The following is a 15,799-nucleotide window of genomic DNA, read 5'->3' as shown; positions in this document are numbered from 1 at the left end:
CACAAAGCTGGAATCTTGCTGTGTTCATGTTTCCTATAGAAACCTCAGGGCGTGGAAGCTGGTAGGCACCCAATAAATGCTTGTTTAATGGGTTCATAAAGTAACGAATGGCCTAAGTCAGGACCTCATTGAGATGCAAACGACTGAGTCATCGATGAGCCCCTGATTCCTACTAAGAAACCAGAACGTCTTCACATGGCGCTGGCAGGACGGGTAACTGGGCTGCCACGCAGCAATGGGTCTCCCATGAGGAGGAGGAGCACTGTGCTCTCTGCACTGCCGTGCCCGTGGTCAGACGCCCTCCAACAGCATCAGCAAGAGCTGCATCTTACCTTGAAACCCTGGAACTCCGGGGGGTCCCATATCACCCTTGGAGCCTGTGATCCCTGGAGAGCCGCCAATGCCCTGCACGGACAGAGAAATTCAGCATTTAGGACACCTAGCATAGGCTGCTCACACGCCCTGGCGACGGGAAATCCGGAAAAGACGCTGGGTGCCAGGTATGGCAGATTTGGGAAAAGATGCGCCTGGTGGTTTCCTAAATGAAGTAGCAGCAGCTCTGTGCGCACCTGAGTCAGCTACCTGGAAATGGGAGCCATCTTGTTTATTCCTGTGTCCCCTCGGCGTGTCCACCCACATGGTGGTTTCCTCGGCCAAAGTCTTCCACGCTGCTACCTTCACCACTCAACACGATGCCAAGAACAAAGTCGCAACTCCATACACACTTGTCATGGAGCAACACTCGTCTATGCACACCCACCACCTCCTGTGAAGACTTCCCCTGGCACTCATTCCTCAGAATGAGCTTCATAGGTATCTGAACACGGACTTCAAACACAGACAGCAGAGTCTAAGACACTAAAGAGGGACACTTTTCCTTTACAATATATTCATTTTGAATATCATTTAAATATTTAACTATTTAAATATCATTTAAAATATCTGCCCATTTTCTTGCTATTCCAGTCTTGTTCCTTTCTCTGGGCACAGATAGCAACAGGTAAAAAGTTGCTGAAGGTGCCACAGTCACACAATATGAAAAGCATATATTTATAGACGCATACGCACACACGTACAGACACACACACACCGACTGGCAGCCGAAGCGAGAGGTCCAGGAGCAGAAGCAGGAACATACGAGTAACTGACAAAGCACCTACGCTCCCGTCACTGGGAAACTGCGGTTCGGCAGGAAGCAGTGAGGACGCACGCTCACAGGCACGCCCAGGCTCTCACAGGGAGGTGCACACAGCTCTGGGGACAGGGCGTGGCAGGTGTGGGCGCTGCCAACCACACAGCCTAGGCTCTGGGCGCACTGAGTCTTCGGGCACAGCGCGCCCAGCCTCCAACGTGCCCTGATGGCTCTAAGACGTGCGTCTGCTTCTGCCATGCCACAGGGGACTTGGGAAAGAACTCCCCGTGCTCCTGCATGGCGGCAGGGTCCCACGGCAGCCCCTCCCGCTCCTGAGCTGCCCAACGCCCACTTCCTCTCCATGTGGATCAGCGAGAGAGAGACAGAGAGACAGAGAGACAGAGACGGAAAGAGAGGGTCAGAGGAAGAGACGGAGACAGAGAGACAGGGACAGAGACAGACAGAGCCAGGGCCCAGAACGCTCTCTGCTGAGGCATCTACGTGACCCCAACAAGCTGCACAAACACATCCTTCAGCCATGGAGGTGGCTGACGGAGACTCAAACCAGACACCCCGGCCACCTCTCTACCTACCACACACACACACTTACATATACGCACAGACACATGTGTGCACACACATACAGACACACGTGTGCACATGCACACATGCACACACACATGACTGGTCACTTGGGGCACTGAGCCGTGCTCCTCTGAAGCCTAAGTCACCCCTGGGGACGTGAAATGGCCACCTGCAGCACCCTGGCCACTCTGACTCTGAGGATGGCTGGGGTCTTGTACAGGGCTGCTCTTCACCAACCACACTGCCTCCCCCCACGGAGTGTGAAATCCCCACTTCCTGTGACCCACTGAGCGTGAAAACCTCACTGCCTGTCCCCCACTGAGTGTGAAAAACACACCGCCCCCACTGAGTGTGAAAACCACACTGCCTGGCCCCCACTGAGTGTGAAAACCACACTGCCTGGCCCCCACTGAGTGTGAAAACCACACTGCCCCCCACTGATTGTGAAAACCACACCGCCCCCCACTGAGTGTGAAAACCACACTGCCGGCCCCCCTCTCAGTGTGAAACCACACTGCCCCCCACTGAGTGTGAAAACCACACCGACCCCACTGAGTGTGAAAACCACACCGCCTACCCCCCACTGAGTGTGAAAACCACACTGCCTGACCCCCACTGAGTGTGAAAACCACACTGCCTGGCCCCCACTGAGTGTGAAAACCACACCGACCCCACTGAGTGTGAAAACCTCACTGCCCCCCACTGAGTGTGAAAACCACACTGCCTGGCCCCCACTGAGTGTGAAAACCACACTGCCTGGCCCCCACTGAGTGTGAAAACCACACCGACCCCACTGAGTGTGAAAACCTCACTGCCCCCCACTGAGTGTGAAAACCACACTGCCTGGCCCCCACTGAGTGTGAAAACCACACTGCCCCCCACTGAGTGTGAAAACCACACCGCCCCCACTGAGTGTGAAAACCACACTGCCTGTGCCCCACTGAGTGTGAAAACCACACCGCCCCCACTGAGTGTGAAAACCACACTGCCTGCCTCCCACTGAGTGTGAAAACCACACCGCCCCCACTGAGTGTGAAAACCACACTGCCTGTGCCCCACTGATTGTGAAAACCACACCGCCCCCACTGAGTGTGAAAACCACACTGCCTGCCTCCCACTGAGTGTGAAAACCACACCGCCCCCACTGAGTGTGAAAACCACACTGCCTGCCTCCCACTGAGTGTGAAACCACACTGCCCCCCGCTGAGTGTGAAAACCACACTGCCTGGCCCCCACTTATGTGAAAACCACACCGCCCCCCACTGAGTGTGAAAACCACACTGCCTGCCCCCCACTGAGTGTGAAAACCACACTGCCCCCCACTGAGTGTGAAAACCACACTGCCCCCCCCAATGAGTGTGAAAGCCTCACTGCCGCCCCCTGCCCGCCCCCTGCCCGCCCCTCCGCCCTGAGCTTAGGCACCCACTGTCCTTTCTAGCAGCTTCACATTTCTCCTGGCCACACTTCTCCTGGCTCCTGTCAAACCAGGCGGCTACACACGCCCCAGGAGTCTCCTACTCGGGTGCTAGTGAAGACGCTGGCTCCAGGCCGTCTGGGCCACAGGCGGCTGCCCAGGGTGTTGTCACGTGTGTCACGTGTGTGTTGTACACAGACTCATGACCAGAAAAGGCTCCTCTTAACAAAACCCCATTGGAAAACCCACAACTCACCGGCATGCCCTGGAAGCCTGGATCCCCCTTGGGCCCTGGAGCCCCAGGGGCACCTGGCCAGCCTGGATTCCCCTTGTCTCCCTTCAGTCCGTCCAGCCCGGGGAGTCCTGGAGGCCCCATGGGTCCCGGAAGCCCTAAGACAGAGGGGAGGATCACACGTTGGAGGGTGGAGGGAGACAACGAATCCCAGCACCGCTGGGCTGGGTGCTGTCTGTCACTCCTGCCACCCGCCCGTCCCTGTGTGCAACGCCCTGCGGAGCAGCGGGAGAGCCCTGAGGGACCAGGCAGATCTGGGAAGGAGGGCGGGGCTGTGGGGTGACCAGGGCCCGAGGGCCGTGCACCGGCGCAGGGCTGGGAGGCTGAGGCGCGCTGTACAGAGGGCTCCCCTGTCCAGTCTCTTCAGCCGTCTCTCTGCACGTGTCTCCCAGAGGACCTAACTCGTTCAACAGGAATGACACCAGAGCTGCCTGGGCCCAGTGAGACCAGTCGGCACGTCCCGGCTATAACACGCGCCGTGCACTTGCACCACAGAGCTCCACCGAGATCGGATCACCTCTTCAACCGCATTTTCCACTGGCTTCTCCTTAGGACCCTGTCTGAGCCTCGTGCTCACCTGGCAGGCCCGGCTGTCCCTGAGGTCCTCGGTCTCCTTTGGGCCCCTCCATGGGGCGGCCGGGAGCACCAGGCAGCCCAGGCTGTCCTTGGGGCCCGGGAGGACCCGCGAATCCTGGCTCGCCTTTGGGTCCGGGGATTCCTGGGCTCCCAGCCAATCCTGGGAAACCCACGTCGCCTTTTGAACCTACACAGAGAGAGCAGAGTGGTGAGAGGCAGCCCAGCTGAGCCGACACGCCACGTTCCCTTCACCGGGAGCCCCTCGGAGGGGGCTTCTCGAAGCAGGCACCCTGTTCTCTCCTTTTAAAATAACACGCTGGGCCCCTCCCCCGGCTGGGGTGGAGGAGAGCAGGTTAGCACGGTGAGACCCCGGCTACCCTCCTTCACACGTGTAAAGGAAGTGTTCCAGGCAAGGCATCTGAACACGGGCTCGGGGAGCCCACAGCCACGTCGCACAAATGAAGGCCTGGTGCCCGGGGCAGGGCTACACCATGCAGCGTGGCACTGCCCGGAGATCAAAGCCGTGATGCAGGCACTCCCACGGCACAAGACCCGGGCCAATGCTACTATGTGCCCAGAGCCAGGAGGACACACACCGCAGGGTGCCACTCCACTTGTAGGGGATGCACTGCAGGGTGCCACTCCACTTGTAGGGGACAGACACACCGCGGGGTGCCACTCCACTTGTAGGGGACAGACACACCGCGGGGTGCCACTCCACTTGTAGGGGACAGACACACCGCGGGGTGCCACTCCACTTGTAGGGGACAGACACACCGCGGGGTGCCACTCCACTTGTAGGGGACAGACACACCGCGGGGTGCCACTCCACTTGTAGGGGACAGACACACCGCGGGGTGCCACTCCACTTGTAGGGGACAGACACACCGCGGGGTGCCACTCCACTTGTAGGGGACAGACACACCGCGGGGTGCCACTCCACTTGTAGGGGACACACCGCGGGGTGCCACTCCACTTGTAGGGGACAGACACACCACGGGGTGCCACTCCACTTGTAGGGGACACACCGTGGGGTCCCACTCCACTTGTAGGGGACACACCGCGGGGTGCCACTCCACTTGTAGGGGACAGACACACCGCGGGGTGCCACTCCACTTGTAGGGGACACACCGCGGGGTGCCACTCCACTTGTAGGGGACAGACACACCGCGGGGTGCCACTCCACTTGTAGGGGACAGACACACCGCGGGGTGCCACTCCACTTGTAGGGGACACACCGTGGGGTCCCACTCCACTTGTAGGGGACACACCGCGGGGTGCCACTCCACTTGTAGGGGACAGACACACCGTGGGGTGCCACTCCACTTGTAGGGGACACACCATGGGGTGCCACTCCACTTGTAGGGGCGCACTGCAGGGTGCCACTCCACTTGTAGGGGTGCACTGCAGGGTGCCACTCCACTTGTAGGGGACAGACACACCGTGGGGTGCCACTCCACTTGTAGGGGTGCATGCGGGGTGCCACTCCACTTGTAGGGGCGCACTGCAGGGTGCCACTCCACTTGTAGGGGTGCACTGCAGGGTGCCACTCCACTTGTAGGGGACACACCGTGGGGTGTCACTCCACTTGTAGGGGACACACTGCGGGGTGCCACTCCACTTGTAGGGGTGCACTGCAGGGTGCCACTCCACTTGTAGGGGACACACCGTGGGGTGCCACTCAGCTTGTAAGGGACACACCGTGGGGTGCCACTCACTTGTAGGGGGTGCAAGCCCGTGTGCAGTCCAGAGCACAGAGCCCCGGCTTCCCGGGAGCTGGGCTCACCTCCCACCCGACCTCTGCCAAGCAGGACCAGCCTCATAACGCCACAGTGTGGACATTCCCATGACCCCCAGGCTTGGCCAGGACAGGGGCTGCCACCCCCGCCACATCGCAAAGTCAGAGGGAGAGAGAGAGAGAAGCTCCGATCCCGAGTGTCCCCCACCCCGGGTCGGTCTGTGACTTAGCACCGCCACACGTGTCCTGCAGGACACGCACTGAGCTGGCCGGTCATGGGGGCAGCAGGGGCCGGCTGAGAGGGAGCGTGTGGGGAGCACACCATACCTTTGTCTCCTTTGGCCCCTGGGAATCCTGGGAATCCTCTTCCTGGCAGACCTGCAAGACAGGGGAGGGCCCAGGCCTCAGTCTCCACCACACTCAGGTGCAGGAGCAGCACCCGTGCCCTCTGCCCACACTGCTCCATCCGTGGGACCACAGGAGTCAGTGCCCATGCGCTCTGTCCACACTGCTCCATCTGTGGGACCACTGGAGTCAGCGCCCAGGCCCTCTGTCCACACTGCTCCATCCGTGGGACCATGGAAGTCAGCACCTGTGCCCTATATGTCCACACTGCTCCATCTGTGGGACCACGGGAGTCAGTGCCCGTGCGCTCTGTCCACACTCTTCCATCTGTGGGACCATGGGAGTCAGCGCCCGTGCCCTCTGCCCACACTGCTCCATCTGTGGGACCACGGGAGTCAGTGCCCGTGCGCTCTGTCCACACTCTTCCATCCATGGGACCATGGGAGTCAGCGCCCGTGCCCTCTGTCCACACTGCTCCATCTGTGGGACCACGGGAGTCAGCGCCCGTGCCCTCTGTCCACACTGCTCCATCCGTGGGACCATGGGAGTTAGCGCCCAGGCCCTCTGTCCACACTGCTCCATCCGTGGGACCATGGAAGTCAGCACCTGTGCCCTATATGTCCACACTGCTCCATCTGTGGGACCACGGGAGTCAGTGCCCGTGCGCTCTGTCCACACTCTTCCATCTGTGGGACCATGGGAGTCAGCGCCCGTGCCCTCTGTCCATACTACTCCATCCGTGGGACCATGGGAGTTAGCGCCCAGGCCCTCTGTCCACACTGCTCCATCCGTGGGACCATGGGAGTCAGCGCCCAGGCCCTCTGTCCATGCTGCCCCATCTGTGGGACCATGGAAGTCAGCACCTGTGCCCTATATGTCCACACTGCTCCATCTGTGGGACCACGGGAGTCAGTGCCCATGCGCTCTGTCCACACTCTTCCATCTGTGGGACCACAGGAGTCAGCGCCCGTGCCCTCTGTCCACACTGCTCCATCCGTGGGACCATGGGAGTTAGCGCCCAGGCCCTCTGTCCACGCTGCTCCATCCGTGGGACCACGGGAGTCAGCACCTGTGCCCTATATGTCCACGCTGCTCCATCCGTGGGACCACGGGAGTCAGCACCTGTGCCCTCTGTGTGTCCATGACAGAACTGCATTCCCACAGTTTCTGTAGGACCCCCGTGCCTGGCTGTCGGTCACTTTGTATTCTGTCCCAAGAACTTTCTAGCTCAGGCCCATGGCCATCTTCAGCCGACGGGGCCTGTGAGGCTCGGGGCTTCTTTCCCAGGGCCCTCTGGAGACAAATACGTAGGCTCTCTGGGGACGACACCCAACAAGCCCCCTTTCTCGAAGCTACAGCGTGTGGCAGTAGACACGGGGGAGACCGCAGGTGCCAGGGAACCAGGCAGGAGAGCCCTCCCGCCCCGAGCACTGGTCCTGCAATAGCAGCGCTCCTGGGCCCGGTGCAGAACAGTCCACAGCGGGAGCTCGCAGTGTCTGTGGGATAAGGGATAATCCTCCTTCCCTTCTACCTGACCCTGCTGCCCCTGCCCACGGCGGGGGTGAAAGAGCTGCCAGGACAGCACCCTCTGAACCTGGCCGGGCCCCTGGGTGCGGACGGCGCTCATTCTGGAAGGAGGGGACGTACCTGGTTCGCCCTTCTCCCCCGCAGACCCTGGGATTCCGTCACTGCCGGGCTCCCCCTTCTGGCCTGCCGGGCCCGTGGGACCAGGCTGCCCAGGAAGACCTGAAAGACAAAGGCGCACAGGTGACTTGTGGAACCCTCTGGGCTCCGGCTACAGAGGCGCACATCTGACATTGCTCGAGGGGCTGCTCCGAGGCTAACCCTGGCCTCCCCGACCCTCTCAACCTGCTGCCAATGGAGAGAAAGCCCGAGACTCCCAGGCCACTGCAAACCACGTGGGGAGTTGAGTCCTGAGTCCCGGGGGGGTGAGGCCCTGGAGGGACCCCGTCAGCCCCCGACCCAGCGTGCTCATCTGAAGATGGAGGGGCAGGCCTGGCTCACCCTGGGGGGCAGCTCCCTGGGGTCTGCAGGTCTCCCACCCCCCACACGCCCGGCCTGTGCCCCAGGAAGGGGTCTCTACCTGCTTCTCCTTTGATGCCAGGGACACCATCCAATCCGGGGAGACCTTTGTCACCTTTCTCACCAGGCAAGCCAGGGCTCCCTGAAGGGAAGACAAACCGCAGGGTGACCAAGTCTGGCTTCTCCCCGTCTCCCCTGAGCCGCGCCACGTTCAGGCGGGAGCTCCCATGCACCTACCTGGGTAGCCGGCACTGCCTGGAGACCCCTTCGGGCCTGGGGACCCCGGCATTCCCGGAATCCCGGTGCTGCCTTTCTCCCCCTTCTCTCCGGGGCTTCCTGGGAATCCGGCCACCCCCGGGTCTCCCTGCGAGAGAACAGCGATTTCACAGCTGCCCCGGGCGTGCTCCCGACAGGCCTTCTGGGGAACGGCACGGTCGCCCCTCGTGCCCACTGGGAGCCTGGTTCCATGGCCCCGGCAGACGCCGAGACCACACCCAAGGCCTCACTGTGTAACACATCCCTGTGTGAGCACAGAACCTGCCCCCAATGCTCCAGAGCATCTCTGCGGGGCCTCCATGGCCATCATGGCGCAAATGCCACCTGTGCCACTGTTAGGCTGGGTTGGCTGAAGGGATGGGGAAGGTCCAGCCCACGGGCCAGACCAGGCCCAGGAAAGCACGTGGTCTGGCCATGCCAAGGCAAGCACGGGACGAATTCAAACTCAATCAAACTACAGCAGGCTAATTTTCCAATCTGCGTGGCCCGCGAATGATGTCGGAGATACACAGATGGACCTTGGCAGAAAAAACATTTCCCACATGGCAAGGAAAAAAGAAGTCTGTGTGTGGTCAGAGTTGTCTGAGCCGCTCTAATCGCTGGCGGCTGAACCCGTGGCTGCGGAACCCAGAGAGAGCCGTCTGCACACCTCTGCCCTGAGAATCCACTCCTGATTCCTCACCACAGAGCCAGCCCCACCTCTGACAACAGGGCAAGAACTGGAGCACAAGAGGGCCGTGTCTCCTCTCTCCTGCCTGCTTCCTCCGCCCCTCCCTCCTAGGGCCAGCATGCCAGCTCCTTCTCCACCGGCTTCTAGAGCCTTCCTTGGGGCAGAGGCTGTGGACGGAGGAGGCGTTCACTGACTGCTGTGCCCTGAAAACATCCCACAGGACGCTCTCCACCGAGACGGGGAGGGCGGCTGTCACCTTGTCTCCAGGCCTTCCGGGAATCCCGATGCCAGGCAGACCTGCCTGCCCCTTCTCTCCTTTGGCTCCTTTCTCTCCAGGTAAGCCAGGGACGCCCTGGGGGCCAGGGATGCCAGGCACGCCCTTCTCTCCCGGGGTTCCTGCAGACACAAACAATCGCAACTTGAACGTGCGGTTAGCCACCTGCAAGCGGCCCAGCTGACGTCAGCCGCCCCTGTCACAACAAAGATGGATCCTGTGTTCTGCAGGCCCCGGCTGTGCAGACAGGAAACGCAGCAGCGCGAGGAACGCCGACCTCCTCAGCAGCGCGAGGACGGCTCTCGTCTCCGTTTCACGTAACCAGTCCTCGTCAGCCCCACAGCGGAGGAGTCAAGGCAGGCCAGGAACAGCAAACAGGAGCCCAGTGTGTAATGCGTGTCGGGGTCACCCTTAACTGATAAACAGGTACAACCAGCGATCTCGGTGAGGACACCCCGGGGCCAGTGGCAGAGGCGCCCTGCGGAAGCTCAGGGCAGACAGAGAGGCCACCTGTCTTGGTCTTGCCTTGGTCCTCTCTGGGGAAGTTCTCAGAAGGATCCCCCACCCGGACCAAGCGGGAGGGGCCTGGGAGTCACCCCCTCCCCACTCCTCCTCCCTCTGGCTGCCCTCCCCAGGAACAAACAGGGAAGGCGGCTGCAGCCCGGGGCACAGGGGTCAGAGGCTCTTCTGAGCAAAGCCCCGGGGCCCCAGGCAAGCGCTGATGTGCCCACCAGGAGGGGCTGGCACGTGGGGGTCCCGTGGCGATGACGGGGAGTTGACCGTGGGCGGCCCATGTTATGTGTTCCCACGCTGTGAGCTTTTACAGTGATGAGCGGCATCACCAAACACCATCCACCTCCAGGGGAAATGAATCAGAAAAGACACAACCCGGCCAGCACAGTGGCAGAGTGGGTAAAGCCGCTGCCCGCAGTGCCGGCGTCCCACGTGAGCGTGTTTGTGTCCCAGCTGCTCCACTTCCAATCCAGATCCCAGCTAACAGCCCAGGAAAAGCAGCACAAGATGGCCCAGGTGCTCAGGCCCCTGCCACCCACGTGGGAGACCCAGATGAAGCTCCTGGCTCCTGGCTTCAGCCTGGCCCAGCCCTGGCCATTGTGGCCATCTAGGGAGTGGACCAGTGGATGGAAGACCTCTTTCTCTCTCTAACTCTTTCAAATGAATAAACAGGTCTTCTTTTAAAAATGACACAACCGCCCTGCCAGGATCTTGCCGACACGGCAGGGACCCCTCCTGCAGACACCCCCAGGCACCACGTGAACAGGCGTGAGAAAGACCCCCTCCTAATCCCATTTACCTGGCAAGCCCATTCCACCAACAGATCCTTTAGGCCCAGGGAGGCCTGGGGCACCTGGGGTTCCACTGATGCCGGGATCACCTTTCGGCCCTGGAACGAGACACAGGCGGCTCACGCGGCTGCGGCCCCCACAGGGCTGTGCAGCAGGCTCCTGCACACGTGTTCCCGTGTACCTGGCTGTCCTGGGTGCCCCGCCTGCCCGTCCTTCCCGGGCACTCCTGGGGTTCCAGGGTCTCCTCGGGATCCCTTGTCACCAGTTGGTCCAATTTGCCCTGCATGTCACAGGAGAAGAGCAATGAGACCCGTCTGCCTCGCGGGTGCACCCCTGCAGAAACATAGGCTGCCGAGGCCATCGCCCACCTGCCGGGACCCGCCTCCCCACCACCTACCTTTCTCTCCTTGGTCCCCCTTCTGTCCTTTCATGCTGCCCATGTCCACTTTATCCATGGAGCCCGGTTTGCCCGGGAGCCCGACGTCTCCTTTGTCACCCTTGAAGCCAGGGTCTCCCCTGGGACCTGAGGAACCCGGGAAGCCGTGGTCCCCTGCAGAGGAAGGAAAAGGCCCAATGAGACGCATCCAGAGAGGGAACTTCAGAGGCCGGTAGGGGAGCCGACAGGGACCAGTAGCCCCTCCAAAAGGGACGCCCGACGGCACACAGACACATCCACCCCAGGAGAACGGACAAGCAAGCCATCTCCTAAACACTGCTATCTGCTAATAACCCTGCAGCTGGGCTTATTCCTTCAGATAACCTGTATTTTCTCTTCTTCTCCAAAACATCTGTCACTCCTGTTCAAACGCCCCTTGATTCTGAACCAAATAATAGGAATTTTCTCTTCTACCAAATACATCTTTCTTAATGCCTCACACTTACAGTCGACTCCTTTGTGTAAAGAAAAATACGTTGGATAGTTTCAAATATCAAGAGATATAGAGCAGGGGTGGGTGTTGGCTCGAACCCCAGCTCCTCCGATTCTGACCCAGCTTCCTGCTAACGCGCACCGGCAGGCAGCAAGGGACAGCTCGGGTCCCTGCCTCTCCCACGGGAGACCTGGACTGAGCTCCAGGCTCTGGCTTCAGCCCGGCCCACTCCGGGGTCTGGGCAGGGAACGGGCAGATGGAAGATCTCGGTCTCATTGTCTCTCTGCCTTTCACAGACGATCAAAATAAATAAATATTTTTTAAAAAGAAAGAAAACTTATGGCTTGTAAAGCTGCCCAGTTTACAAACGTGGCTCTGAGGACTGAGGCCCTGTGTGCTGGCGTCGACTAAGGAGCCTACTGTGTCCCAGAGGCCACGCCCAGAGGCAAAACCCACTCCCCTCTGACCTGCACGGTGAACTGATTCCCAGGAAGGAAGGCATTCCAACCCCCTGCCTGACCTCCACTCTGTCCGCCTCTTAAGAGGACAAGCCATCCGCGACAAGCCAGACTTCCCATGAAGCGCTGACAAATGAGGACACAAGCTGAGCGCCTACCTTTTTCACCCGGCAATCCTGGGGCACCTGCTGGTCCTGGTGAGCCCGGTTGCCCGGGGGTCCCCATGACACCCATTTCTCCCTTGGGACCTGCGGCCAAAAGCAAGAGCTGTGAGCAGAGCTGAGAGAGCATGAAGGCCTCCCTCCCCTTCCTCCCCTTCCTCCTCCTCCTCCTCCTCCCCCTATACCTCCTCCCCCTCCCAGGCAGGAGGGAGCGTGGAAGTCACTCACCTGGGAAGCCGGGGATTCCAGGCGTGCCCTGCTGGCCAGGAAGCCCGGGGAGCCCCGACTGTCCAGTTAAGCCGGGAAGTCCTTGGGCACCTTTGTCTCCTTTCGGGCCAGGCATGTCCAGTCCCGGGAAGCCAGGGAAACCCTTCTCTCCTTTCACGCCAGGAGGACCTAAGGTTGGGCGAGGCGTAACGACTGTGAGCTGGACAGCATCCGAGCTTCGGCAGCAGGCAGGCCAATGTGTGCACAGGGGGGCTCCAGCGGACACTGCGCCAGATGCCGGCATCTGGGGTCTTCCCGACCATCACTGCACCAACAACGTCCTAGGGAAGAGCCCCGCTCCCTCTGCCACCAGCAGCCACAATCACCCCTCGGCCTGGCCATGGTATTCAGGCCAACGGCCAGTGTGCCCCGACCCTGTGTCGCTGACCCTTTGCCCCGTCCGCCATCACCACCTGGTGTTCCCAGCGTAACTTCCGGCCATGACCCATTAGCTTACGTTATCTATATAACGCTCTGAGATAAGGATTTAATTTTGAACGAAACTTACAGAGTTACTGAACGTACAGTACAGGGAGGTCTCTCTGGCACTTAAACTGATCTCAGCGGGAGGCCAAGAAGAAACCCACGGTCTACACTGAAGCAAACACCAAACCTACCCACAAACGAGGGTCTGCTTTCGCCCCTTTGATGGGCGGGACTCCCCTCCAGGGGGACAACCCTGTCATCCCCCACCCTGTCACGGGCACGTGTGAGGGGAGGAGCCCTTCCAGGAGCAAATGACGTCACCTGATGAGCCCGGCGGTCCCTGCCCTCCAGGGGGGCCCATAGCTCCGGGGGGGCCTATTCCTGGGGCTCCCGGAGGTCCCACGGGGCCTTGTACTCCAGGAGGTCCCGGGTCGCCTAAAAGGAGAAAGGTCGGCCATGAAGCGCTCGGTGAACGAACAGCCCCGGTGCCCAGCACAGCCCAGGGTCGTCCTGCCAGGGGTTACCTCGGATGCCCTGAAGCCCAGGGGGGCCGATGGCTCCATGCTCTCCGGGAATGCCGGGTCCCCCGACGCTCCCCTTCTCTCCAGGCGTGCCAGGAATGCCGGGAAGACCTGGAAGTCCCTTGAGTCCTGGCAGACCAATGCCAGGCTCCCCCTAGAAGTCCCCAAAGCACAGAGAAATAAACTGGTCACTGAAGCCAGTGACAACGTCGGGCCGCGAAGGCACCTGTGAGAACACCTCGTGGTCAGCCCTTGTCAGCAGTCCGGAGCCTCCCCTGATCCAGCCAGGAGCACTTCCTTCCCACCTCCCCACAGCCTGCAGCTAGGGAACTGTTGTCATTTCATCCCACAGAGGGAGAGAATCCAGGCTCCACACGGCTGACGGACCTACCCCCAGGTCTCCTGACCTATGCCTGTGCCCAGAATCTGTGGCCTCATGTCCTGGGTGAGGAGCTGGCCCTAAGGAACTGACAAAGCCCCAAGAGGATGCCAAACGCCTGGGGACCAGCGCTGTGGTGCAGCCGGCATCCCATATGAGCGCTGGTTCGAGTCCTGGCTGCTCTGCTTCTGATCCAGCGCCCTGCCAATGTGCCTGGGGAAGCCGTGGAGGATGGCCCAGTGCTTAGGCCCTGCCACCTACATGGTCTCCGCGGGGAGATCCAGTGGAGTTCCACGCTCCTGGCTTTGGCCTGGCCCAGCCCCAGCTATTCTGACCGTCTGGAGAATGAACCCGTGGATGGAAGATCTCTGCCCCTCTCACTTTGTAACTGTGCCTTGCAAATAAATCTTTTAAAAAATGCACACTTTTATGTAACTTGAATAAATGAAGATTTCCACAGCAAATTAAACATTCAAAACTGTTTCATGGACAAAGCAACCCTGACAAATACACATGATAAAAAATAATTTCTTGGGGCCAAGAGTGCATTGAGAACACCTCAAGTTAGGCATGGAGACAGGTGCTTTGAGGGAGGAGGGCAGACTAACAGACAGTCACGGGCCTGGACAGGCACCTGCCTGCAGTGGCCATTTACAGATAAGGAGTGGCCGGACACAAGTGGGCACGGGCCACCTCCAGCTCGGCCTGGTAGTGAAGTCGAAGACAGAAGGAACTCCACCCAGGGACTCCTGAGCCTCGTGTGTTTCAGGTGACCCACGTGCTACGACAGTCGACTGATCTCACGGCAAGGGGGAAGCTGCTGGAGGGCTGGGCAAAGACCAGCTTCCCAAGCTTCAGGCTGAGCCCCCCGCCAGCCAGTGTGCGTTAGGAGGCATCTTCCTGGAGTCACGGAGACTCCTGCCCCTGTGGCACCTCTGCTCCCCTGATGGAAGTAACAGACCCAGCCTGGGTCTACCACTGGTAAGGCTCACCCATGCCCTTGACCCTTCTCCCACCTCGTGCCTCCCCACAATCTCCCTCCCACTCCTTCTCAAAGGGGCACCCTCGAACCACCCTGGACCCGTAAGTCTCCACGGGGCAACGCGCCCCAGGCGACAGCCGTGGACGTCTGTGAGATCTGTGGCTATCACAGGGAGGGTGGGGGTGCTCTTCGATGTTCCACGCGTGGAGGCTGGGGGCGGTGCTGCTAAAGGCCCTCGTCCTCCGGGGCACAGCACAGGCCCTGAGGCTGCAGACCCTGCCTGCCGAGTCCCTGCCCACACTCCCGGTGGCAATCAGGCCTTTGCGGGCTGGGGAAAGACCATTCCAAGTGGCTATTTCCACAGAAACACCTTATGGCAAGCCTGCACACACGGGCAGGAAAGTTCCAATGGAAACACACGAGTCTGTGTGCTACCTGCTATATTGGGTTTTCTACTGACTGCTTCATTCGAACACAGCACACGTGGGGCTGGCGTTGTGGCGCAGTGAGTTGGTTAAGCTGCCGCCCGCATGCCAGCATCCCATGTGAGCGCCTGGGAAGGCACTGGAAGATGACCCAAGCGCTTGGGCCCCTGCCACCCTTGTGGGAGACCCGGATGGAGTTCCAGACTCCTGGATTTGGCCTGGTCCAACCCTGGCCATTGTAGACTTTTGGAGAGTAAAGCTGTGGACAGAAAATCTCTTCTGTCCCTCTGTCTTTCCCTCTTTCAAATAAATAAAGCTTTTGAAAAAAGGAAACAATGCATGCCGGTCCCATCCTGGGGGGTTAATAACCACACTCATGTGCCTCTTCAGTAATGACCTCAGGAACGCAGGGACCCACCTTTTGGCCTGGCACACCTGGGCTGCCAGGTGAGCCGTTAAATCCCGGGCGACCCGGACTCCCAGGAGGTCCCATGTCTCCAGGTAAGCCGGCCGCACCTGTTGTGAAGAGTAAAGACGACCACTGGGTTATAAGGCTGCTCCCCACTTCCTGCACATCCGTTTCTTACACTTTCCCAAATGCACCTGACTGAACGGAGACGGCCAATGAGAGTGAGGCCCCTGGAGCTGGCTCTGTGAGGCCA

The 15,799-nt window shown here is 60.3% G+C and overlaps 1 protein-coding gene across 1 annotated transcript in view; it reads right to left on the bottom strand.

Moving 5' to 3' along the window:
• Nucleotides 1-15,799, bottom strand: part of COL4A1 (collagen type IV alpha 1 chain) — a 135,045-nt gene that overhangs the window by 14,694 nt on the left and 104,552 nt on the right. The window contains exons 29-44 of the mRNA XM_062193944.1: nt 15,556-15,653; nt 13,355-13,505; nt 13,152-13,265; nt 12,366-12,533; nt 12,135-12,224; nt 11,047-11,199; nt 10,831-10,929; nt 10,658-10,747; nt 9,328-9,467; nt 8,363-8,489; nt 8,187-8,267; nt 7,730-7,828; nt 6,065-6,115; nt 4,001-4,186; nt 3,388-3,521; nt 333-405 (exon numbers count right to left, since the gene is read on the bottom strand). Coding sequence (XP_062049928.1) covers nt 333-405; nt 3,388-3,521; nt 4,001-4,186; nt 6,065-6,115; nt 7,730-7,828; nt 8,187-8,267; nt 8,363-8,489; nt 9,328-9,467; nt 10,658-10,747; nt 10,831-10,929; nt 11,047-11,199; nt 12,135-12,224; nt 12,366-12,533; nt 13,152-13,265; nt 13,355-13,505; nt 15,556-15,653 — 1,854 coding nt within the window. The remainder of the gene's footprint in view (nt 1-332; nt 406-3,387; nt 3,522-4,000; nt 4,187-6,064; nt 6,116-7,729; nt 7,829-8,186; nt 8,268-8,362; nt 8,490-9,327; nt 9,468-10,657; nt 10,748-10,830; nt 10,930-11,046; nt 11,200-12,134; nt 12,225-12,365; nt 12,534-13,151; nt 13,266-13,354; nt 13,506-15,555; nt 15,654-15,799) is intronic.

The sequence above is a fragment of the Lepus europaeus genome, chromosome 6, assembly GCF_033115175.1.
Source record: "Lepus europaeus isolate LE1 chromosome 6, mLepTim1.pri, whole genome shotgun sequence".
NCBI lineage: Eukaryota > Metazoa > Chordata > Mammalia > Lagomorpha > Leporidae > Lepus > Lepus europaeus.
Note: the sequence above shows the minus strand (reverse complement) of the source record. Positions and strands in the feature narration are given on the sequence as shown.